General features: G+C 45.9%; 1 protein-coding gene across 8 annotated transcripts in view; it reads left to right on the top strand.

Annotated features, from left to right (window-relative positions):
• The window catches only part of kmt2e (lysine (K)-specific methyltransferase 2E), a 44,995-nt gene continuing 17,974 nt past the window's right edge, over positions 1–27,021 (top strand). For 2 of the 8 annotated variants that reach the window (XM_080757202.1, XM_080757199.1), the window contains exons 1-9: positions 1–337; positions 11,894–12,075; positions 17,740–17,851; positions 20,183–20,418; positions 21,547–21,686; positions 24,148–24,335; positions 25,437–25,475; positions 25,605–25,805; positions 26,797–26,927. In XM_080757202.1, the coding sequence (XP_080613328.1) occupies positions 12,005–12,075; positions 17,740–17,851; positions 20,183–20,418; positions 21,547–21,686; positions 24,148–24,335; positions 25,437–25,475; positions 25,605–25,805; positions 26,797–26,927 (1,118 nt within the window). In that variant the 5' untranslated portion in view covers positions 1–337; positions 11,894–12,004. Of the gene's footprint in view, positions 338–11,893; positions 12,076–17,736; positions 17,852–20,182; positions 20,419–21,546; positions 21,687–24,147; positions 24,336–25,436; positions 25,476–25,559; positions 25,806–26,796; positions 26,937–27,021 lie in introns of all 8 variants that reach the window. The other 6 variants (XM_080757201.1, XM_080757198.1, XM_080757200.1 and 3 more) reach the window with 4 other exon arrangements.

Here is a 27,021-nt window from a genome sequence, read left to right as displayed (position 1 = left end):
GCAAAGGGGAAAAGAGACTGGGTTAGAGAGAGGGGATCTAATTTCCAACAGTCGGCGTAGCTAAGGTAGGGCACAATTTTAAACGGTTCGGAATTGACTCGCAAAAAAGTCCCAGCTGGAAACCCCGTCAACGCCGGAGAATTGATTTTGACAGGAGAGGTATCTTTGACGGGACAAGAACTAAGCCCCCCCCCCCGAACGTTTTAAAACGTTGTTGGTGATCCGCAGTGTGTGGACAGAAGTATTGTTTTGGTTGTGGAGGCTGTGGAAAAGCGACGGGGGTCTCACCCAGCTCCCCCTAATTCTTCATTAAACTTTTCAACAGTGGACATAAACGGTGAGTAGCCCTCCAGTTGGACGTTAATTACATCTAAATGCAAGCTACTTTGGCTTAGTTGTTACTTGGTCAAGCAGATCATGTTGATGCTGCTGGCTAGTCTCAGGACACACAACATTAGCCGGTCTGATAAGAGAGCTGCTGGGAGTTTAATACCACCAACCAGAATCGACTATAAATGATAAATGAACATGTAATAACAAACCCACTGCTAGTGGTTGTTGTTTGGGGTATGGTTGGCTCTAACGTGATGCGACCAGAACAGTGCTGGCTGGCTAGCTAGCGCATGCTACTAGCTAGCTGCCATTAGCCTGACATAAAGTGAATAAGGGCTGAGTGTGTTGCATTACATTAGACGTCACACGTTAGCAATCATCAGAGATGGCTTAAGAGAGAAGTATTTGGGCTCTGCAATAGTTCATATAAAACAAAACTCGCCTGCGAGCATAGCTAAACAATACATCCGGCTGTTAATTTAACTCCCTAGTTTCAAGGAATGGACCCCCATGTCCATTTTACACTCCGTGTTAAAGCAGCAATCTGTATTTTTTGTGAGTGTAAAGCAAATGTTATGTGAATGAACAAATGTGCTCAATTTGGGTTCAGTTATCTGGCTGCTATGTAATGAAAGGGGCAGTTTCATTCCTCTGCCATGATCAACACAGTGAGTGGACTTAACAGTAGATGTGCCCTAAGACGTTATGTTCCCCTTGTTTGGATGCTGTTTCAAATACCACAGGGTGCATTTCAGGTTTAAATTATCCAGTATGTTTGACGTGGTGGCATTCATGGCCATTATAGCGCTCGAATTTCAAATGTTTTGTTGTAGTCGTTGTGTTGAAAACATCTCGCTTGTCAGCTAAACTAACTAGCTTTATTTTCCAGCCAATTAATCGGCGTAAGTTCTTTTTGTGTGTATACATAGCCTACACCCAGCCCCGTGCAAACCACAGCTGCTAAACACTCAAAACAAGCATGTTTATGATAATGGTACACCAGCACCTTGGCGTGAAAACATGACATCTCGGTTAGATATGATCATATGCCCCAGTCAGACCCCCCCTTGTTCTGCTCACCACGAACATAGTGCATTATTTCCGTTCAGAGTAGACACATTTATTTTCAGACAATGCCACTGACTGTACGTTACAACGCAGGAGGACAACGAGCTGTGTAATAGCCTTAATGTAAACAAAATGGTTGTTTAAATCTGCTCCGAGTTAGATGACCAGCACTGTGTCTTCTTAACCATTTGTCTACACTGTACTAGGGAGAACATTGTAGTCTTAAATGCTTTGCATGAAATCGCCATAATGTCCACAAATATGTACAGGTTAGACCTGCTGCCACGTATTAACACATTTAACAGCTCGCCGTGAAACTCGACCGTACCCGTTTTGTTTTGTTATAAACAAGACTGACGTTTCGCGATTACTTAATTTAGATTCAGGCTGTATGTGTGCGGTTCAAATGCTGCAAACGTGGGGGAGGGGATCTCCTCAATTTGGGCACAGGCAGCTATCTCACCCCTCTGTCTCCCCTGCCCAATCCATGCCGACTCGTCGTAACTTCAACTTTAGTGAATGAAATATACAGCCCCGTCGGCTTAACGGCGAGACAACGCGTTATTTAAATCCGCAAAGACGGTGTTTTGATACATTGAAGAAGAAGGCTTTGGGTTGTTGTTGTTGCGCGCATTGACCTCACTGCACCGAACGACGTTGTTGTGTGACGAACCAACTAAACGTACTGAACTGAAGTAGTGGCCGCTCGTAGCTTCTTTAGCTAACGTTAAAGCTTGGTTTTATATTTTTTGTCGTACGGCGGTGTCGAAGGCAGCCGATCTACAAGCTCACAACGCGTCGCGCCCGCGACGCGTTGTGAGCTTGTAGATCGGCTTTTATTTCCCAGCAGCGACACCGCCCCACGACGGAGCACAACTTCAGCTAATAGCCCTACCATACCACGCATTATGGCGTTAGCTCCCACTGTGGCTACCTGTTAGCTTCATACTTCTTCTACCAGTGGCAGGCCCAAAGAAAGATAGTCCCATCCGAATCATACGTCTACTAACGGACGTCGGCTAAAATTACAATACTTTTGTATATTCATCTGATCTTCGCGTTCGGCTTCTTATATATCCGACTATGACCCGAATGAATGGCGTATTTTTGTTTAGCATGCGCTGCGTCTTCATGAGAGAGAGGCCATCCCCGACCATAATTATTGCTAGCAACGTTAGCTTAACTGGTCTTTTCCGTTCGACGACGGAGTGGCACATCAAATTATAACGGCAACAACACATAAGACGGTACCGGCAGAATGATACCTATAGGGAAGAATGTGTGAAAGAGGCCATTGATAGCTTTTCTCGGGGGGTATTTTCTTCCCGTGGCGATTGGCGAGGCTCCCCTGGCTAGTACACGATTTGGGTTCGTTGTCCTTAGAAAAAGCGCTATGAAAATGGCGACGGACCAGAGTGTTGTGGTAACATAATAGCAACGTTCTGCTGCCCTCCACACCCCTACTGGTAGAGAGCTGACTGCAGCGCCGACACACTCACTGGAAAGCAACTACACAACAACACACAAATTTATGTCAGTCCTGATCAAATACAATCATTAACCACCACAAACGCAGACAATAAATCATTTATTGTTTTAAATAGCACTGAGTCTATGCTCATAGTTATTTCAGACCGAGAGGATTATTGCCGACAGTCCCTTTTATCAGAATGTGTTGGATAGCCTACTGTAGTAGTAGCCCTCCATAACTTGCGTCACGACATAAGCCATTGCTACTTGACTTCTATATCGGCTGATGATGTCATATTATTGTTAACGCAGTTTACTAACAAACGGAAAATAATACCTGTTTTGTTTGGTTGTTAACATACAATTTACCACCACCAGTAGAAGAAAGCCTTTGAGTTACATAAAGGAATGCAAATATAGAAAAATGTTAAGAGTGCTGCTCATTGATCTGCTTAAGTTGGCCATGACTGCTATGGACACTGTCCTCTCATATACATGGTTTATACATGTAAAGGCCATATGATGGTTTTAAGAACAAACTGTGTGTAAAAGTCAGGAAGAGAGCATTATTGACTACAGTACGTTTTCTTATACTCAAATGTAAGCTGTAACCTTAACTCTGGGTGACTGATTTGCCCCGCGGGATAATAAAGTGGATGAGAATCATGCTCACAAACAACTAAACATGAACCACTTCGATCTTTCCTTTCATGCTTCTTAATGACTATTAACTCGCAACCTGCCGCCCTAAGCATAAGAAACTTCCCCAGGGTGTTTTTGTGGGAAACTAAACCTTTATTTTGTGAATCAGCACAGAGTTGTCATAAAATGTTGCACCATGATCAGTGCATGATCGTGGTACTGTACCTGTAGCCATCCTACTTTGGGGTTGGGGCCTTCAGGGTCAATTTGTTGAAACAACAGCTGTGACTGTCCACCGACATTGACAAAGACCCCCTACTCTCTGTGAGCCCCTCCCCCTTGATCTTTGCCACAAGCCAAACACAAATGCCTGTCTTTAAAACGGGGACTTTTGTCTGCTTGTATCCAAAAATCAGGGCAGGGGTCACACCACAGCCGTGTGTTTTAATAATAACTGAAATGAGAATAATGTGTTGCGCTTATACTTTGAACAAACGTGTACTGCTCTCCTTTTTCCTTGTGCTGTTGTCAGTCTCTTTGATGCCAGGAAATGCCAGTGCAGCACAGTAGTCGCAGCATGAGAAGAACATGAAAACAAAACACATAGGAAATCAAATTGAGGCCAGGTCTCAGCCGAGCATAGCCAAGTCCTCTGGGCTTTCACTGCTCTCTGATGGTGTGAAACAGTCCTGTCCTCTGCTCCTAGTCGGTCCGTGAGACGAGCTGGAGAGAGAGAGAGAGCCATGGTGCAAACATTGGCACTCTCTGCTGCTCAAATGCCTGTTATGAGACTGTTGCCAAGTATGCCTTTTTTCCTGTCCCTCTCGAGTCCTCCCTGTATTGTACTCGAGTGGAGGGAAAATACATTTTGGTTAATTGTTAACGGTGATGTCAGAATTCTGGCTAACCTTTCAACACCAGAGCTGATTTTCATAAAACGTAAGCAGTGCAGCTGTTCCGTGAAGTTGTTTCACTATCTATCACCACACCGCTGACTGACATTCTGAGACTGTGATCATGCTCTCGTTTACTTAAAGTTCTGATCGAAAAAGAAATGCCTAGAATGCTAAATTGTGCTTAGCATGGGATTCGCCTCTTTCCTGTTGTGGATCCAATGCAAGAGTCACCTAGACCCAGTGACGTTTGTGATATTAATGATATAGCCCCAAACTCTGAACATCCTTAGTCCAACACACTGTATTGTGGGGGCCTTTGAGGCTGCAGATTCTCTCAGGAAGTGGTTTAGAATCGGTATAGAATTGGTCCATTGTCAGAGCAAGTGTTGACAGGAACTGTGTGATAAGAAAGGCTGCCTGTTTATTATGGCCGCCCGTGGCTTATGTAGTAACGGCAGAATGGCTCTCCTGCCTGTATATGGCAAAGGGTCTCCATCTTGTGCGGACGGGTTATGAATACTAGATGAGTGAGGGCCCTACTGTGCCTAATCAGAAGCTGCTATATAATACACAAAATCCCCTGCCACCTCGTTCGTCCTCTTAAAGAGACAGAGGCCTGATGGTGCTTTTATTTTGGTTGCATATTATAACATTCATAATATGAATCTTGAATTGTATGCGTCCTGTCCATATCCACATTATGTCATTTCTCTCATCCCATCTCACTTTGCATCTCACTTACCTATTCTCTATCTGCTGGACAATTACAGCTCAGAGTTGTAAATACCTGATGGGCTTCGTGTGTACATGGTTGTATTGAGCTTCAAAGAGAATGTTTGCAGAGTTGCTGTATTGACAGAGACAGACTGTGAAGAGAAGAGACCCCCTCCTCTCGGGAACAGAGCAGTGCACACAGCAGGTGTCTGGGAGACACAGCATGGTCTCAGGTGACATACCTTTCCTTTAACCTTGACCTCGAGTCAGACACATGCACACCTATGTGGAAACCTCATTCGACTCGTGCAAGATTATGGTATAATGGTAATGGTATTTTATGGTATATAAACAGTAGCAATCTGCTATTGCTGATGTAACACTGCAGAGACGGACAAAGCACACTGAGGTCGTCGTAAGCCTAATTTACACTTTATTTACAACCATGTATAGCTCAGGCTTTTAAGCCTGGCTGTCACTATTTACCTCGGTCTCCTCGTGCTTTGAATGGCACCCTGTGTTTTCACATTCTTCCTGCCCCAGACCTGAAACGCTAACATCTTTGTGAGGATACCCTGTACACGTCTACGGCGTGTGGCTGCTGTACCTGGTGTGTACCTGCTACCTGGTAACCGTTGGCCTGTCTGATGAGGCCCATGGGCGCAGCGGCCCTGGCCCCGAGGCCCTAGCACAGTCACGTGAGGTCCCAACCGGGAGGAGAGAGAAGCCCGGGCTCAGGTGACCTGTTTTTGTGCTGCTAGCTGGGCCGTAACGGATCCCTCTTTAATGGGCCTTTTTTTACCTAGCGAGCTGCCTCCCTGACAGGTGGCCTAGGGGCTGAGGCTGCTGCAGCCCTGGTGCTGCTGCTACCCCTTCACCTGCTTGTTGTTGCTGCTATGCTACGGAAGGGCTTACTGGTTGTGATGCGTGGCAGACTGGGAGTTCACACGGGCAAGGGATAAAAAAGGATCCTTGCGTTGGTGATGCCGGTGATGATGATGACGACGTAACACTGTTGTGAACCAGGCGTGAAATTGATCATGAAATGGTGCCATGATCATGTGGGCCTGAGTGGCTCTTACTGTTATTTAGCCCTGTTGAGGATAATGACCATTCCCTCCCTATTTTCTATACACACAGTCACACACACAGCTCACATTTTACTTTGCTTGCACACAATGCATTCCCCAAATGCTGTAATTAGCGTCCAGCTACATTTGCGTCCGCCTGTCACACTCCAGTGATCATCAGGGTAGCTCTCCACTCCAGATCCAAGGCATCATTATATGAGCCCTCACAGGGCTCAGTAACACAGAGACGAAAACAGACCGACAAGGAGTTCGATGTTAGTTTGTTTGCCGTCAGTCAGCCCCATCTAATTTAAAAAAAAAGTTGTGTGTTGCTGTCCCCACACACGGGCATACTGTGATACACGGAGAGAAGGAGGAGACGGAGAGAGATGCTCTCCCCCCAGGGATTCTCCTCAACAGGCATTACTCATACTACAGGAGGGCTACCCCAGCCCTGCTGTCAGACCCTTCCTTGTCTCACAGAATCTGTGGCTACATGAAGCACAAAAGCGCTTGCTTGGGCTTCTAGTTCTCCTCCCGGGTTTGTTTCTTTTCATGCGTTCACATCATGGGTCCCATGCTTTTCATTTTAGTGATCTAATTATGCAGACAGACTACAGGCACATAAGCTGCATACACATCCAAGTGTTTTTCTTTTTATCTTGATAGAAGTGTGGCACGGTGCGATTTAAAAGTTTGGCGTGAGTAATAGGTTTTTGAGAATAGAGTATTTTGAGAGACAGCTCTGCTCCATGTCACGTGTGTGTGTGTGTGTGTTTTGGGCAACATGGCGTAGCCTTGAGGCCTGCATGGCTCTCCTCTCCTGTCAGCTGGCTGTGCTGCTGGCCATCGGCCATTATTGTCTACTGGCTTCTGCTGAGGGACTTCTGCAGAATGGGAACATGGATGCATGAATTAATTGGATCTACATATGGACCTTAACCATTAAGCTATTTGTTAGAGACTGACATTCCACTTCCTCTTTCTTCCTCCTTTCTCTGCTTTAACAACCCACAGGTGTTGCTCACATGATGCACATGTTCACTGATATTGGTGCTCCGATCAGGGTTTTTTTCCACCGATTGTCGTCCTCACGACCGGCCGATAACGATCTTGTGCGTAAGGGGAAAAGTGTGTGTGTGTGTGTGTGTGGTGTGGAAGGGGAGAATGTTTAGGCCTGTCACAACAAAGGTGCAAAACTATATTATACTCCAGATCAGGTGAATTGCCGATCACTGTTCGACTCATTTGGAGTGAAAATCGGCAGCAGATCGATCGGAGCACCTCTAATTCATATCCCATGTTTTATTGCGGTATAATGACTTCACCTTCAGCGTTGGAGCACAGAGGGAGAGCTGGCAGGGCATGCCTGGGCAGGGCACAGTGATTTCTAAAGGACGGGGCAGATGCAGTGTGTCCCCACAGTGGGCATTGTGAAAAAGAGGGCCAGGCCTACATTCCATCTGGGTCGCTCTTCCTGTGTATACGCGAATGATCGTGTTTTATGTGTATTCATGGGCTGAGTCATCGCAGCCAGTGGCGAGGATGGTGCGACGTCACATCCGCCAACCCTTGCCATCTTTCCGTCGTTCTTCCAGAGTCCTGGAACCAAAACGTCTGAAAGCTGTCTGGCTGTGAAGACAAAAATGAGAACTTTTAAGCAGCAGTTAGACTTGGGTACACGGTACGGTGTGCAACCAAGTGTAACTCAGGCATTTGGAGGTGTGTGTGTGTGTGTGTGTGTGTCAGTATGGATTTTCCCTTACCGAATTCTGTGTGGTTCTGTCTTAAAAGGAGAGAGTTATTCCTCGACACAATGATGTGACTGTGTCCCCTTGCTCCTGAGGGGAGGGATGGAGGAAGGGAGTAAAACGCCGGGGAGGCTGGGTTAAGCTGCGTGCTCCACTCTGCCACCCTGAGTCCCTCCCTGGTCCACACAGGCTGCGTAGCGTCACCGGCAGACAGACCCTGCATAGTACACACCTCCCCCCACCCTTCAGCCTTCTGAATTGAGGGGGAGTTGGGATGATTTCTAAAGCGCCCTACAGTGCAAGAAAATCTTTTCCGATACAGATGAAAAGACGGAGCGTAGATGGATAAAGAGAGCTGGAGAGGAAGAACAGGAGGGCTACAGTAAACCTCCACCTCCTCCCCGTGGCTTGCATTTGATCCGTTTCGGCTGCTCATTGTGTCTCTCTCTGTATCTCTGCCCCATTTCCCTTTACATATTCCTCCATCCACCCCCCCCCCCCCCCCCCATCTCACTCGTTTCCATAACAGCAGTGGATGTGGCCAAAGGTGGCTTTAAATGGCCTCTCCCAGCCTCCTTGTAATTAGGAGCCATGCCTACGACACTGCCCTTCCCCTCTGCTCTGCCTCGCGCTGCTCCCAGGTTTATTTAGGAAGTGTACAGAGGAGGGAGAGAAATCCGGCTGGGCGGGGTGACTGGGCACAGGGGAGGGAGGGAGGGAGGGGGGTGGGGGGGGTCTTTTCTCTCTCTTTGCTTTTCTTTTTCTCTTTCTGGCAGCGTTTCTCTGGCATGATGGACATCGGTGCTAAAGGAAGTGGGAGGAGCCGGCAGCGGCAGTCACAGAGCAGCTCAGATTTAGTCAGGAATGCTGCTGTACTGTACTTGTTTTTCTTTTTTTCCCCCCCAACAACCTCCCCCCCCCCCCCCCCCCCTTTGTCAGCCTTCACTGTGTCTGGCTGCGGTGCAGTGTGTTTGCAGTGTTATTTGCACGACGCTGTCGATCTCTCTGTGAGAGCCTTCTTGTAAAAGAATGTTTGTAAGGATGGGGCAGAGGGGCTTTATCTGTTTGGTGTCTATCTGTGGTTGGGGGCTATGTGTGAATATGAGCTTGTGTGTGTGTACATTCCTTAGCAGTGACAAGCAGGATTCCCTGGCGAGTGCAGAGATCGACCTATTGGACGTGGCAACATTTTCTGAAGGAAGCGCACCGCACTAGTACAACATGCTAACCTTTTCAGATAATACAAAAGGGTGGATCTGTCATGTTGGTGTTGTTGGCCCACTGCCACCCCCTCCTTCTTTAAGGAAAGAGTCGGATTCCTTTGTCAAGTGGTTTGGCTTGTGATAAAACCCCGCTGTTTAAAGAGGGTATACAAATGTTCCTGCTTAAAGTGGTAGTAGGCCTTGTAAAATTCCACTTGATTATTGCTCAAAGATTTGCTCAAAGATTTTAGGCAAGAGTTGTGGCTCTAATGAGGCCACATTCACACACTTGGAGATGTGGGGCAGGGAGACCCAGTCAGGGTGGGGTTTCCCACCCCTGTGACTCTGTGAGTGTTCATTCTTTCAGAATATTTTGATTTTGTCTTTTGAATAACACAGCATTTAGTCTTAGTCCTATTTAGTCTTCTGAAAAACCTTAGTCTTAAGATGGTTAGAGCGGGCGATTACATAACAAAGTTAATGCAAAGACGAGAAGTTGGCGAACGGGCACTGTGTGACCTGGCACGGCACAAACGGGGCGAACCGAGCTAATATATATCTCCAGGTCTGAACGCAGCTTTAGTCAACAAATTGAACACTGCTCTGAGCATAACATGAGAGCGAAATGGCCTCCCCAACCCGTGTGAATATGGCCAATTGTCCGGACGGTCAACCTTGATGACAACATTGAAACACAAACACACTGTGGTCTTCTCCCTCCCATTAATTAGGCCTGGAGCTGACAGCTGTTCCCTGTCCCTCCCTGGACAGGACCCAACTGTGGTGGTTCATTCCTCACATCACTTGGTTTGCTCTGACTGGTGCCCAACAAGTAATAACTCAGAGAAACCACCCCATTGTTTTCCCAATGCGAGTTCGTCGTTATTAATTTGCCAGTCCTGTATCAGACTAGAGCTCAGGTGTACTGCAGTGAGTTTTGGCTGAATAATAGCCGTTTTATCATTCAAAAGAGGTGATATTTATGGAAGCTACAAAGAGTTCCGTTACAAGCAGTGTGACCAGTTTGTCCTGCGATTGCACCTTTCCTAGACTACAGAGACTAGAGAACACTTCAGAAGACATGGACATGCCATAAAACAGTCATACCTCATAGGCAGATCTCGTGTTATTATGCGTTACTGCTTCCTCTGGGAGTATAAATTATGGCACCGTCTTTACATAAAATTAATCCCTGAACTCAACTGTTAGCCTTATTAGTCTTCCATCGATCTGAGTCTTTTGTTTTGTCCCAGTGTGCACACGGGAACTACGGGAAGGCGGAGGTGTGACAGACCTCCAGCCTATTTTGTCTCAGCATCTGTCCCTCCCACTAATCCCGCTTATCAACAGAGCTCTCTGTATATCAGGGGCTAGCAGCCACACACACACTGGCACATATGCTGCTGTCTGGACCCACACACACAGTGGACACAAATAATACATGGCTTAATATACACACTTGTGTGGGTGTGTGGTAGGCCCATACCTGTATTGTTTACCTGCCTATTGCTAGTCAATGGCTTGCTGCTCATGCCTAATACAGCTACAGTGTTGGTACCTCCTGGGCAGTAAGCCCGAGTGGAAACTATAGTACATCCATTGCCTGATATTCATGTAAAGTATTTAATTATTGAAGACTCCCACTCTTTCTGTGCATCTCATCCATCTACATTGCTAGAGAGAGACGAAGACGGTTGTCGATATGGATATATGAGTCACTTTTGAAATGACAAATTGTGCGGGTCTCTAATTTTGTGTGTGTGTGTGTGTGTGTGTGTGTGTGTGTGTGTGTGTTCTGAATAGAACAGCCCTCTTTGGTGGACAGTCAGGGGGGGGGGTATGGCTTCTGTGTGTCTCTTTGCAATGCTCTCTCTCTCCTCTCATGGCGGCAGGCTGCTCTGTGTTCTCTTGCTCCCCCCTGTGGGGACACTCGGGCACCGCAGCTCTCTGCATCGCCAGACGGGATTCTCAGAGGTCACGTTTGCACAGTTCGGAGCCAACCGGCAGCCCTGTTCTCAGTGGCTTCACCTTACAACGTCTTCCTCTCTCATCAGTCAATATCTCAGCCGGCTGAAGGCCGACTTAGCTGTGCCACGCTAGGGAATTTCCTGTCAGAGATACTTGGGTTTAAATTCACTGGTGTGAAAGTGAATTGTGTAATTAAGACCTGTCAGGCATTGACACACAAGGGTGGCCCACCTGCCCCTGGCAGGTAAATAACACTTTCGTGCAGGTGAAGTTTGCTTACAGTTTGCCCGACCGGGCAACCTGAAGGCAAAGCAAGTGCTCAGTTTTGAGAGGGGACGCAACTGTCTATAAACGCAACACGAGATATCTGTCTAAAGACCTGAAGTCAGAGCGCTCTGTCTTCTGGTCTGTGGAATGTAACATGTACCTAATGATGTGATTTTTGCAGTGCACTGTTGCTACACTTAAAAATATAAAATGAGTTTGAACGCATAGTCTGACTCCTATTCAAGTGCCTCTGAGACCTTAGTGTCAACCCCTGCCTGTGGAAATGCCTACTGTCTGCTAACTGCGTTAATTGTAATGACTCACTCTTGAATGCAGGCACATATTTGTCACACATCGTAAAGGGCTTTGTTCGCGGCATGAAACAATGAGTGACACATTATCAAACGTGTCGTCTTATCCATTTGTTGCACAATGTTAACAACAAACTCACTTTCTCTCTCATACCTTTTCCTCTTCTCTTCTGTCCTCACTATCTCCGTCTGTGTTTTCAGGCCTTGTGGATGCACTTAGATGTCTGCAATGAGTGCTGCGGCTGGCATGCCTCAGTGTTTTGGACTCCTATGCTCTGGACTCAGTAGGACGAGAACTGATCAGAGAACGTCATGAGCATAGGCATCCCAGTAGGGGTGGACAGAGCAGACACCTCATACCTGGACATGGCTGCAGGCTCAGAGTGAGTACACACACACACACACACACACACACACACAGAGTTAGCGTCAAAGTGTCCTTGAGCAAGATTCTGAACCCCAATGTGCAGGTTTAGTGCCTTGCATGGTTTCCTCTGCCATTGGTGTATGAACGTGTGTGAATGGGTCAATGTGTGCATGTAATGGATGTAATTGGATAATGGCGCTATACAAATGCACCATTTTACCACACACACACACACACACACACACACACACACACCTTATCACCTCCACTTATTTCATTTCCACCATGGATTAAAGTTCTGTCACCACGACTGATTTCAGTCATTTGGATTCCATAGAAGCCAAGCATGTCTTCTGTGAAAGCATGCTGCGCACTGAAAATTACCGATCTACAAGCTCGCAACACGTCACGCTGTGACATGTTGTGAGCTTGGAGTTCGGCAATTTTCGTACTGGCAATAGAACTTTTTTGGGGGTTTGTTTTTCAGCTTTTATGTAGAACAGCAGCAACACTAGGTTTAGAAACATCATTTCATGTTCAGTCTTGAGATTTTATTTTGCTTTATTCCATGACTTTCTCTCTCTCTCTCTCTCTCTCTCTCTCTCTCTCTTTCACTCACACACACACACACACACACACACACACACACACACACACACCCCCAACGTTCATTCTCACTTTCAGTCATTCTTCTCTCTCAATAGTTCCATTCCTCCCTGGTCTCGCAACTTTCCAATTTTATTTTTGTCGACAAACTCAATCTCACCCGCACACTTTAATTCATTGTAATTTAATTCTTTGCCCCAACATGCCCTCTGTTCTCCGCGAGGCGGCCCTCCCATCCCTCTCCCGGGTGACTCCCCCCCATCTCTCTTTCTGCGTAGCGCTGTGCTACATTGATCTCCTCCTCCTTCTCCCACTTATAGATGATAACTGTTAATGGGCAGGGAGTTTGTGGTCGATCATGGAGGCAGGGCCTTCGCAACACACTGGCTCCATAGCACTGGGTGTCTGCTCTAATGGACAGGTCCACTCTGCCATTGATTACACTCAGACACACACACACACACACACTCACTCGCCCATCCCTCATCGCACAGACATTCTCAATACGCAGCTATTAACTACAACTGCCCGCTCACGCGAAGCTGGCAGTCGGCCCGGAACATATACGATTGATATGTTGCCTGTCCGTTCAGATCATTGCCTGTGTGCAATAAAGAAGAATATAATCCCCCCCCCTCCCTCCCCAATCTCCCTCCTCCGATAGAAAAGAGGGTGTAAATATTCACACGCGTTTTTGTGGTGCGTTCGTTTTGACAAAGTCGTTCGGTGAACAGTAGACGAGCCACCCCTCAGTGTTGTTGATTGGCAGCAACATTTTATTTAGTTATAGTCATATCTGAAATGTTTTACCTTTTAGTCTAGTTTTAGTCGACTAAACGTCATGTAAATCTTGTCAAGTAAAACTGCAGTTGATTTAGTGGCCCAGCATGCAACCATGTGTAAAATCAGTAACCAGTAATCATAATGCCTGATTTTACAAGTGGTTGCATGCTGAAAATAGCCTACAATACAAGCTCACTCTGCGTTGTGACTTGTGAGCTTGTAGATCTGCTATTTTCCAGAGTGCAACCAAAAATAAAGTTGTCTTTTAGTTCTGCTCGATCTCTTCTCCACTAGTCCCTTCCTAACATTTTAGTCTAGTTTTTAATTTTTTAAGAAATTGTCAGTATATTTAGTCATAGTTTTAGGCATCATAGCTTGGTTTTACATTTTTAATTAATCTTTTTATCTCATTTTCGTCAGAAAATAAAATGGTCATAATCTCAGTCTATGAAATCAACAGTGCTTTGCCCCTCCTCACACGTGTTCTCGCAGGCTCGTCAAGGACACTGTGCTGTGGCGTTTTCTTATCAAAAATAAGCGAAACAAGAGGTTCTCCCACGACGGAAGAATAACACAAATACGTCATCGGCGCATAAAGGGACTCCTGCCTCTTAAAAAACAAAAAAAAACAACCGGGTGAACACTGCCCTCCCCTCTGCCTTCATCAGAGTGTTACCATGGTATCTTCCCTCCAACCCCTCCCTGTCTGTGTTCCTTCCGCACTGCGCAGGGCCTGTTGGTTGCCATGGCCACTGGTGTGAGTGACAGGTGGCCCTCAAAAACTGTTCTGGCGTCTTAAATGGTCCCACTGCGCCCCAGTCCCACTCACTTTGTCTCCCCCCTCTCTTTCTGTCCCTGCCTGGCCGGCGTCTGTTCTGTTGGCTCGCTGCAGGTTTATTTAAAAGAAGTTAACAAGCTTGAAGAGGGCCTCCTCCACCTGCTGAGGAGGAGCTAACCAGAAAGAGACACACACACACACACACACACACAGTATTATTTTAGGCTAGTCTCGTTGATGACGTCGGCAGAGGGATATTCTTAATTTATACTCCTTATAGTTGTACGAGTTCACACTGCGATGCGCTGTGAGCTTGTAGATTGCCTAATTTCCGTGCGCGACAACGGCATGAGACGAATTATAAATCAAGCTAGCGGCTCTACTCACCAGAGGAGCGGCGTCACATCCTGTACACATCTCCTGGAGCCAGGAGCAGCCGGGCCAGCTGTTGATGGCGCGCGCGCGCGCGTGTGTGTGTGTGTGTGTGTGCGTGCGTGCGTGAGCATGTGTGTGTGTGTGTGCGACACAGTGGCACACACTCAGCCTAGCGCGCACACGCTGACGGAACACGCAGCGTTGCCATGGCAGCAAGTAGGAGCCCTTTGGAAGAGAAGGCGTTGCCTCTGACCGTGCAGTGTTGCTCAGTTTTTTCTCTTTCTTTCCCTCCTATAATCTCTCCATCCTCTCCACTCTGCTACTTCACTCGTTTTATTTCCCTCAGCAGGTGTGAGCGTGTTGCGTGCGCATGCCTGTTGAGTGACTCGTGTTGCCCGTTTAAGTACTCTGGAGCGGTGCGAGCTATGATTAGCACATGCCTATCTAGCTGTCATTTTAATTGAAGCCTCCATTCCAGTCTCTTTCTCTCGTCTTTGCAGGGCATGTTGTTGCAGCTCTTTTATGTCGGCGTTCGGTTGTGATAGGCTCCGACATCGCTTGCCCCCTCCCCTCTCCCCACCCCCTCTGTGTAATGTGTTCTATGTATCCTGGATCTGTGTTGTCTCCCTTCCGCTAACTGGCAGCGAGGACATGACTATACTAGAGTCCCTCCTCCTACGATACATGGATGATGCAGACAGATCAAATGCGCTCGTTGCTAGTAACCAACCACCCAAACAACCCTCACTCACTGGTAACAGGATAACTCGCCCCCCTTTCCGTTTTCTTCCCGGAATTTTCCACAGTGAGGGGTGGGAGAGGCTGACTGATGGACTTTGAATTTCTCTTAACTATAAACTTTCCCGACAGCAGACGGCCTAAGTACAAATATAATTCATGAAAAGGCTTCTACAGTGAAGTGTGGGGATTATCTGACGAGAGTGTGGAAAAACCTTTATACTAAATTATACTAAAGTGTTTATAGGGTCAATATAAGTAAAAAGATATAGCCTTTCCATAGGAGTATATTTTTATATTTTCCCAAAAATAATACAAACCGCCAATAGCATATTACAAGTTATTCCCCCCACTGGGAAAAATTCCCCGGGAGCAAAAACGGGCAAGCACCGGGGTGAGTTGTCCAGTAATCCACTCACTCACCAGCTTGTCACTGACTGGACGATTCTTCCCTTGTGTGCATCTGTCTGTCTGTTTGCCTGTCTGTCTTTCACTCAGTGTTGCATCTTTCTGTCTGTTTGCCTGTCTGTCTTTTACACTAAGTGTCCTTGACCAAGACTCTGAACCCCTAATTGCTCCCGATGTGCAGTTTGGTGCCTTGCATGGTTCCCTCTGGCATCGGTGTACGACTGCGTGTGTGTGAAGTTGTGAACGAGTGAATGCAATTCACAATCTATGTACAGCGCTTTGAATAAAAGCGCTATATAAATGCACCATTTACCTGTGTGACTGTGAGTATATTGCTCCAACATAAAGAGTCTCACACACAGACACACGCGGGCAGAAACAACTTCTCTCAGGAGTCAGGACCGCCTCCTCCACACCTCATGCATGTACTTGCATTTTCACTTTGACTGACTGTAGAATACTTGAGCGGCAATCCACACTGTACGAGGAAGTGTTTCACACAGTGCTTTCTGTAGGCATGCAGCACGATCCATAGGGCTGAAGAAGTGCTGCTTCTACAGGTACAGTACCAAAAAAAACCTAGCCTTTGATTGATACAGTTTTGTCAGCGGGAGGGCTGGGAAGAAAGGGAAGGAAGGAAGGAAAGGTAGGGCGGGTATTTTGTTTTGGTTGGACAAGCGTTTGTCTTTGTGTGCAACGTGTAGTCTCGCCGCGCACACAAGTTTATTAGTACCGGTACGGTACTTAACTTTCACTTCTACAAAACTTAACTTCGGCATGTTGTGTGGCCGTGCTCTTAGTTTGTACACGCTGTCCTCTGTGCTGTGCTTTTAAAATGTGCCTCGGTGGAAGGAGAGAAGTCAGACAATAGTTATCCAAACAGAAATGCTGCCGAGCCAGTTCACTAGTTCACACACACCCACCCACAGTCCCACACACACACACAGGGTCTTTTTGTAACGCACCTCTTTGTCCCTGTACGTACACGTACGTCGTACATACGTGTGGTATTCTACGTACCTGGGAGGCTGTCCAGTGCACTTTGTGAACTCTTTATGTCGTTGACCACTGGAAGTTGTTGGTCGAGCTGTTGGCCGCCCTCATGGAGCTTTGAATTGGTGAGGTAGTCACTGCCAAGGTGTGTGTGTGTGTGTGTGTGTGGGTGTGTGTGTGTGTGTGTGTGGGTGTGTGTGTGTGTGGGTGTGTGTATGAATAAGCTGGTCGCACGCGTACTGTACACAACCTGAGGGTGTTGTCTCTCTCTCTCTCTCTGTCATGTTGACCTTGGAGCACTTGTCTTGGACGAGAATACGAGATGAGATGTGGAGGATTTGATATTTCCACTGATTCCTAGATGTCTGACTGTGTCTGACCATCAAGGCACGCCCCCCCGTCCCCCCCATCTCTGCTCTGTGTGTCAGCCGGCCCACCAGGCAGCCTGTTTTCTTCCTCAGAGCCCCTCTTTCTTTGCATCCCTCCCTTCTTTTGTCTTTAATCCCTCACTGTCTTGTCTCTCTCTGCCATCCATTTTTTTATTTATCTTTTGCCAGACCCCGGCCACTTCCCTATTTTTTCTATGGCCGCCGCCCCCTTTCCCTCCGCCACTGACGAAAACATTAATCTACTAACAATAACGTTGGGTCGGTTTGTAGACAGCCAAGAGTGGATTTACCGGTTTGGCATAAACAAGGGGTGTGTGAGAGAGATAGTCTGTCACACCTAGATATGTGACACTAAACGGTCTTAATTGCAGAGTAGAATAATAGTCTTCATTCTAATACTTTCCTGGCTATCAGGCCTGTGCAGTCCACCTGTGTGAATGCGTTTGAATGCCCTGGACTGCACACACACTTGCAATCTCTCTTACTTTTATTATTTTACTTTTAATAGTGTTGCCATTTTTTCTTGTCTGTAAGTTCTCGCTGTATGACTTTCTGACTCTCTGCTGTGTGTTTGTTTGTCTTTGTTTTTGTTTTTTTTGCTGCCCAGCAGACCAGAATCGGTGGAGGCCAGCCCTGTAGTGGTGGAAAAGTCCAGCTACCCCCACCAGATCTACAGCAGTAGCTCCCACCACAGCCACAGCTACATTGGCCTGCCTTATGCTGTGAGTGCACACACACACACACACACACACACACACACACACACACGCTCACCCTCTTTTACCTGACCTACATACTGTACCTTGAGCCCTCCCTCCTGCTCTGTTAATCATCTTCCCAGTTAGCGAGCTAGTTGCCGGTTCCCGTTCGGGGCTGAAATAGAACATTGACCCGGCCCGCGACAGACTTGGCCTTTTCTCTTTGCATACAGGAGATGTCCTGTTTTATCAGTGTTGTTTTTTACAGCAAATCTTAGATTTTTAGCTTTAGTCATAGTCTTTTGAATAGTTTGGAATGTTTCAGTGTTACTCTAGTTTTGGTCTACTGAATATCATCAGATTTTAGTAGACTAAATCTACAGTTGATTTAGTCGACTAACATGTATTTTGGCAGGCCTTGATGCCGTTGTAATGACTGATTTTTCACATGCTGAAAATATGCCGATCTACAAGCTCACAACGCGTTGCGCGCATGCAACAAGGATCTATTGTCCACTAGTCCCTCCTTGACATTTTAGTCTAGTTTTATTTGTTGACGAAATTGTCAGTATATTTAGTCATAGTTTTAGTCATCATGTCGTAGTTTTTATTTCGTTTTTCTCCATGTAAAACGGTAGTCGACGGACATTTTCGTCACAGCCTTAGTCGACAAAAACAACACTGTTTGTTTACAACACCATTTTAAACTATGTAATCTATGCATGATCACATAATAACTTATTACTTTTATTGGCTCATTGAACTCCTCTATAGAGAAGTTCTGTGGTCTGTTCCCACATTAGATTACCGTTACAGATTCAGCACATAATGCCCACTCTAGAGGTGTCTAAAAGCATGCGAGACCGACTCGTGACTAACACCGTTCCATCACCACACTGGTGACAATAAAATATGTATTTGGGACGAACAGAAATCCTCTCTGGGATGCAGTCGTGTGGTCTCTTTAATTGTTTTCCCCCGCATTTGGAAAATATCGACTGAGCCAGCTGTGAGTGTCAAACGCTGTCACTGGCAAACGGTGTGCTTCTCCTGAGTACTAAATGCCAACAAAACAAAATGTTTCATTTTTGTTGCGCCGACGTCGTTCCTGTGAAGTAGAGATTATAAATCGTATCTATGTCCGTAGAGACGAGCCTATTCTATTCTTTGTTTATTCAAGCGGTTTATTGTCGGTGTCTGGTCATGACCTGTACACGGAACACGACATACTGTAAACCAGTGTTTCCAGAACTGTACTTCCATAATGTAACCAAAGCCAAGCCAGCTGAACTGTCGAGAGAGTGAGTAGGGCTGTGTCAACGATTACAAAATGTAAGTTGAAAGCGATACACCATTTAAGTGGTATAAATGTCAAGCAGATATATAGTATAACATCATTTTGCATCTTTGCGACAGGCCTAAACATTCTCCCCATCCTCCACACACACACAGAAACAGTTTTGACATGGGTTTTGACATGTAATAATTTTGAAAATATTCAAATTTTCCCCTTACGCACAAGATCGAGGTTCAAGGTTCAAGGTTATTTTATTAGTGTCCCCGAAGGGCAAATGGTTTTACAGCAGGTCATAAGGCATTGAAACATGTGAATACATCAGTCAAACCAAAATTATTGCTGCTGGTCGCAAGCATGAGCTGCCATCGGCCGATCATGAAAAAAACAATTGGTGAAAACCTGATCAGAGCATCCCTAGCACAGACCAATATGACTACAAAGAAATTACTGACATATTCATAATTCTTATTCTTAGAAAGGTTAAAAAGAACAAAAAAGCGGAAATAGCTGATCTGATCTACAAGCTTACAACGCGTCACAAAGTCACTCGTAAACTTGTAGATCTGCTGTTTCAGCAGATATAGACATTATAAACATTTGTTCAACATGGAAACGACTATGACGATTTATGATTAAAAAATCTTTTGATCTCAAATAGTTACGATTAGACAACTATTAGATTATCGTGTAATAGATGGTGACGGGCCTAAAGCGCTTTGAGTGTGAGCCTGTTCTTGGGGATGCTCTTATCAGGTTTCTTTGGGGCCGATACCGTTCAACGATTGTTTCTCTCATGACCGGCCGATACCGATATGTCCGATACTGATCTTGTGAAATGTTGCACATTTTTATAAGTTATTACATGTCAAAACCAACGTCAAAACTGTTCCTGCGTGTGGGTAGAAAGGGGAGAAATGTTTTCAAATTGCCGATCACAGATAGGGAAAATGCCGATATTCAGAGTGAATATTGGCCGATCACTGGCCGATTTATCGGAGCATCTCTGAACGGCACATCTTCTCTTTCTCCTTTCCGTCCGTCCATCCCATCCCATCCAGGACCACAACTATGGGGCGAGGCCCCCGCCCACACCGCCAGCCTCCCCTCCCCCGTCCATGCTGATGGGGCGTCCGGGCGAGGCGGGGCTGTTTGTACCGGGCAGCCTCCTGGACGAGGCGTCCAGGGGCACCACGCTCAGCACCTCCGAGGACGGCAGCTACGCCGCCGACATCACCCGCTGCATCTGCGGCTTCACGCACGACGACGGCTACATGATCTGCTGCGACAAGTGCAGGTATAGAGAGACCGGGCTTTCAAACATGGGGCTAAATATGTATTTCTGTACAAAATAATATAGCGATTCCTTTTTTTTATTATTTACTTTAGTCCTACTAAGAAATTACATCTGGCCACAAAAGATCACGGGATCTACTGAATGTGTCAAACTGACATATTGAGCCTATAACACAGTGTGGCTTCCCCCCAGTAGGCTACCTTCACATTCAGTGAATAGCACATCTACAAGCATTTAGATCATACCTAAATTTGCTATTTACATTTGCTTTGTGGCGTCAACTTTTACCTTAAGTTGTAATGCTGCGTTCACAATGGCAGACGCAAAGATACAGTCTACCATTCATGTTCGATGGAAGCCGGCGACATGAAGATACAAAGATACATCCGCTGTTTGGTTTGTAGCTAACTGCTGCAAAAGATACAACGGCTACACAAAAGTTGAGCCGGTTTCAACTTCAGCTACAAAGAGATCCAAAGCTACAAATATGCTGTGTAGCTTTGTATCTTTGTATCTTTTGCATCTGCCCGTGTGAACGCAACATAATGCATTCAAGGAAGTGCTGCACGATTCTTGCTCAAGTATGAATTCTCCTCCTCTTGAAATCACGATTCAAAATAGTTGCCCTGATTTTAAGTGTCATCTGGTGAAGTTCAATCATGAACAGTGCCAAGAGATGAAATGATTGAACTTCACCAGATCTTGTATTCTTTGCAAGTGTATTTCATTGTTATTCAAATCGTTTTTAACCCATTTTGGGCGGGAACCCCTTTTGGTGTTAGCATTAACTTTAGCTATTGAAAAATAGCAGCTCTACAAGCTCAGCGAGTGGCGCGCTACGAGTTTGTAGGTCTGCTATTTTTGAAAGATCGAAGAACGACTGACATAGAAACATGGCTTTTTCTGAGAAAACTGTCAGGATGAAGAAGACATTTTTAGAATCTGATCTCAGGTCAAAATGGGTATGGGTTTTTTTTATTTTATGAAATGAATGTCATTTGCTGAAACCTGCAGTCATCCTGACATTGCGTGGCACAATTTCAGCCAACACACAGCTTCAAGTAAACTCCTGTGCCCGCTATTGAATGGAACGGATTACTAAAAAATCTCTTGGCCTCCATGTTTCAGTGCTTGGCAGCATATCGACTGCATGGGCATCGACAGGCAGAACATTCCTGAGACCTACCTGTGTGAGCGCTGCCAACCACGGCACCTGGACCGAGAGAGAGCCATCCTGCTGCAGACCAGGAAGAGAGAATGCTTGTCTGGTAAGGAGTAGTCTCACGTAGCCACAGACACCAACCATTCCACCATCTCTGAATGCTTTCTATAGAGTTTGGAACTATACACACCTCCCGAAGGAAGCTGCCATTTCCGTTCACGGAAATATATTTTGAAATGTATTTTTAGAGCTTATTTTTTTTTATTTCCTTTTCTGCTAAGCAACAAGCTATCTATGCTTAGATGTTTTATTTATTTATATTAGGATAAATGTGCCGCGACTGTGAAGACGAAACGGAAGTTTCGTCTTTTACAGGCTCCACTTCCGCTTTATATTTTACTCATGATGGCTCTTCCGTTGCACCAGACTGTATGACGGAAGCATTTGAAAATTGCGAGAGGCAACAGTCTGGCGACACGACACTAGGTAAGGAGGGATGCTTTTGATTTCGTTTTAGTCATAGCCCTTTTGAGTAAAATGTTAGTCACCTGAATTGTTTTAGTTTCAGTCTAGTTTTAGTCGGCTAAGAGTTTAGCGGTGGCGTCGTAACTGGATGATTTTACACTTGGTTGCATGCTGAAAATAGCCGATCTACAAGCTCACGAGGTGAAAATAGCCGATTTACAAGCTCACAACGTCACAACGTCACGACGCCTTGTCGATCTCCTGTTTTACACTCAAGTGCAACCAAACATAAAATTATCTCTTCTCCACCAGTCGTCCCCCGTCCCCCCCCCCTAGCATTTTAGTCTAGTTTTGTATTTGTTGACGAAATGGGCACTATATTTTGTTATAGTTTTTATCAGTGATAAAAGGTATTCGACGAACACATTTCGTCATAGTCGACGAAATCAAATCAACACTGCTGGTAAGGAGTGCACATGGAGGCGGTTATGTAACCCACTGTGCTGAACCATATTATGCGGTTTACATAGTATTGGCATTAATAATTCAGTAGTAGAATCAATCTCAATGAAGCTAGGGGAAAAAAATGGGGAAAAAAAACAAGATGACGTAAGATTTCAAATGTAATGTCAGAATGAAGTCCTGCGAGCCTTATGAGCTAATCAAGGGATTTGTGCCGGCTAGTCTCATTCAAGGCCATTGATACGTCACACATTGAACGGTGTTCTTTGCTGCAGTAAATGGCCATCTTGTTAGTCAGTGGAGCAGGACATAGGCTGTGTCAAGTCTGCAACCACCTCCCCCTGCAGACATGCTGACACCTGCTGGGCAAGTGACTTCACTGCGTCTTTCATGGAATTGAGAGATGGGCTCTCTGCACACAGTCCTGTGTGCAGGGCGACTGTGGCTCAGGAGGTAGAGCAGGTCGTCCAATGATCCATGGGTCGGCGGTTCGAATCACGGCTCCTCCTGTCTACATGTCGAAGTGTCCTTGGGGCAAGACACTGAACCCCAAATTGCTCCCGATGTGCTGGTTGGTACCTTGCATGGCTTCCGCCGCAATCGGTGTATGAATGTGTGTGTGTGAATGGGTGAATGTAATGCACAATCTATGTAAAGCGCCTTGGATAAAGGCGCTATATAAATGCACCATTTATCATTTCAGATTTTCTTTTCTTATTGAAGGGATTAGATGCAGCATCAAATTTTCAACGGAGACCCATGGAACGCGTGCAAGATGCATAAAACATACAGTACACAGACACAGATGATATTATATACATACATATACACAGACCCTATCCCAGCCACCCCACCAGCAACCACGTCATCAGCTGTTAAACAACAGAGGAAAGAAGGGCACAGTGCAAATACATCCGTGAATGTGCCATTGCTGGTCAGTTCAGAAGCATAAACGAGGCGAATCAAAGATGTGAACGTAGGGAAGTCCTAAAGCGACCGAAGGATGAAAGCGATCTAAGAGATAGATGAAGGTTATTCCAATCAAATGGGGTTTTGTAGCAGGTGTTACCGATGATACTAATTAAGGCTTTGTTCCATTTAGTGTACAGTTGTGTTCTCAAACCTTTTTTAATTTCAAGGACCCTCATGAGAGTGCAACCATTTGTACACTCTTCAGAGTTGCACAGCACCGGTGCGACGCCATTTGGAACCCACTGGTGTAGCAGAGTGTCTCCAGTGAGCCGACGTGCACGGTAGCGGGTGCACGACGTGCTAACAGTCCTACAGTCATGAGTCCGACCGACACCCTACCAAAAAACCCAACCCTAATTCTAACCTCACAGGAAGCCACGGGTTACTTTTAACCTGCCACTGGTTAGTTGTAACCAGCAGCGCATGTCGGGAGCGACGGCCTTGTCGAACTAATGCCTGTCGGACTGTTGGTATGTCTAACCAAAATATGCACCCCCCCACAATAGCAGCACCCTGACTCTGTACGACCAGAATGGAACGGAGCCTTCATTAGGGTCAATAGTCCTTCTTCCTTTGATATATATTAGTGGCATTTTAGTTATCAGCGGTTATACAATGATTCAGGCTGGTAAATATCCACTGTGTTTGTCTTATGGCTTGTCACCAAGACGGGGACACCAGTGCCACGGAGAGCGGCGATGAGGTCCCCCTGGAGCTGTACTCTGCCTTCCAGCACACGCCCACCACCATCACCCTGACCACCGGACGCCTGCATGGTGGCAACAAGCTGGTGGAGAAGAAGAGGAAGAGGAGCGGCGACAAAGACAGCCCCGCCGCCTCCGCCCGAGCCAAAAAGGTCTGCGCCGTGTGTCTTATTAACCCATTCTGACCTGAGATCAGATTCATACGAGGTTTCCACTGGACACACACTGGTCTGATTAACCCATTCTGACCTGAGATCAGATTCTAAAAATGTCTTAAATCCTGACAGTTTAAAAAAATAGCAGACCTACAAGCTCGTAGCTCGCCACTCGGTGGCGCGCTATGAGTTTGTAGATCTGCTATTTTTCAATAGCTAAAGCATAACATAATGCTAACGCCAAAATGGGTTAACTCATTTAGAGACCTGAGGACGATTCTACAAATGCCTTCTGAATCCTGATAGTTTTCTGAAAAACCCTGTTTCTATGTCTGTGGTTCTCAAGGTTTTTCCATATCAAGCACCCCAAAATATTATATGGAATTGGCCTCCGACCCCCATCTGAAAAACAATTGTTCCACGGACCTCCCCAGAAGCAAAGATTTGAGTTAAATTGTGCGCTCTGAAATAATATATATTCAACGATTTGTGCCACATTTTCACGATAAAAAAAAATAGCAGATCTACAAGCTCATAGCGTGCCACCGAGTGGTGCGCTACGAGCTTGTAGGTCTGCTATTTTTATGCTAAAGTATAACATAATGCTTAAAACACCAAGAGGAGTTCCTGTCCAGAATGGGTTAATTTAACCACGTGATCCTTTTTTCTCTAGGCATTTCATGAATAAATGGACAAAAATAGCTGTTCTACAGGCGGTCAAGTTGTTGTTGTGTATTGCAACTTTAGATGCCAGATGTTAAAAATGGCATCTAAGAGTTGCTTGTGGCTAAGCCTACTGATACATTAAAATAGCATCAGAGAACCAATTGAAAGTCATGTGGGTGGTATTAATAATAAACGTTATTGTCCCGAAGGGTATTCGTCTTCCCATCTCTTATGGGATTGGTTTTCAAAGCAGTGGGCGTCGTGTTTATTACCACTGGTTTTCTCCGGCATCCAAGCCCCATTCATTGAAATGAGGTTTTTCCCCAGACGCATCAGTAGGCGAAGATCAGACTGTTATTAAATATGAACAGTTGTTAAATTGATGAGCATTGCCAACATATTCAAGTTTCTGTCCCATCTTTTTTTTCGCAGGCCTTCCGCGAGGGCTCCAGGAAATCCTCCAGAGTAAAGGTGGGCTCACGAAACACACACAAGGCACACGAGCAGCATCGGTGTCATCCTGTTAAATATTAAAAACCTTTTTAACCTTTTCAGCCGCTCTGTCCCCTCCTCCCTCCCTGTCCTCTGTCCCCTTGGCAGGGCGCGGCGCCGGAGCAGGAGCTGGCGGAGCACCCGTCCCTCTGGGAGAACAAGATGAAGACGTGGATGGAGCGCTACGAGGAGGCCAGCAGCAACCAGTACAGCGAGGACGTGCAGATCCTGCTGCGCGTCAAAGAGCAGGGCGACGGCAAGAGTCTGGCCTACAACACGCACCCGGCCTCCTTCAAACCACCCGTGGAGGTAAAGCACACACACACACACACACACACATGTGTGTATATCCCATTTTTTTTCCTGACAGTTTTCTGAAAAAGCTATGTTTCTATGTCAGTCGTTCTTTCGATTTTTCAAAAATAGCAGACCTACAAGCTCGTAGCGTGCCACTCGGTGGCGTGCTATAAGCTTGTAGATCTGCTATTTTTCAATAGCTAAAGCATAACGTAATGCTAACACCAAAAGGGCCCGACCTTCCAGAATGGGATATACAATATACATACACTTTATATAACACATTCCCCGCCATTGGTGTAAATCTACGTCAAATGGTCCTTTTTTTTATAGTGGTTATGACCAATCGTTTAGTAATGTAATGTAATCGATCTGAATTTTCATTTAATTTCACTTCATTAGGACATATTTATTTAATCGTAGCGATTCAGGGCTGGAGGCTAGTAATGCACTTTAAACAAGCCCAAATTGATTAAATCAATTAATTACCAGCTGCATTATTATTATCTGTGGGTCTGCTGCTGACGTTATGCCACTTTTTAGCTGCGCTCCGCTGTTATGCTCAAATTTGTGACCCTAAATAATTCTGAGGCAACATGGCTGGAGACGAGGCAGCCAATCAGAACTGCTCGACTAGCCATGCCGTGCAGACGATGGGATGTTATGGCACTTATGGGTTGTTGCCAGTGGTTGCAACTGTCGTGACAGAAATAAGCTAAGCAGCCTCCAAAAACCAAACCAGGCAAGCAACTGTGAATGAATCCACGTTAGGCTGGAAATATGCAGGCTTGGCAACCAGTAGCAGAAAATGATCTCCAGTGTGTACTACCCGGTCGGAACTATGGCAAGCTAATATTGACCAGCTTGCAGCTGGTAAAAATGTCCATTTTGATCGGCGTGCGCATCCACACGCCACTGTTTCTTTGGAAATACCGTTCAATAGGCGACCTGTTGACTCATGTCCTGTTGTCTCTCTCTCTCTCTCTCTCTCTGTCCTCTGCAGAGTCAGGTCCAGAAGAACAAGAAGATCCTCAAGGCTGTGAGAGACCTGCCTTCGGACGCTCTCATCATCGAGTACAGGGGGAAGTTCATGCTTCGACAGCAGTTCGAGGCCAACGGATACTTCTTCAAAAGGTCAGGACCGTGAGTCAGGATAAGATGCCTTATTACTGTAGCTAAACGGGACTCGCCATGCATTTGAGTTTGTTTTTGTTTTTAATTAAATGTA

This window comes from Protomyctophum bolini, assembly GCF_963924005.1.
Source record: "Protomyctophum bolini genome assembly, chromosome: 23".
NCBI lineage: Eukaryota > Metazoa > Chordata > Actinopteri > Myctophiformes > Myctophidae > Protomyctophum > Protomyctophum bolini.
Note: the sequence above shows the minus strand (reverse complement) of the source record. Positions and strands in the feature narration are given on the sequence as shown.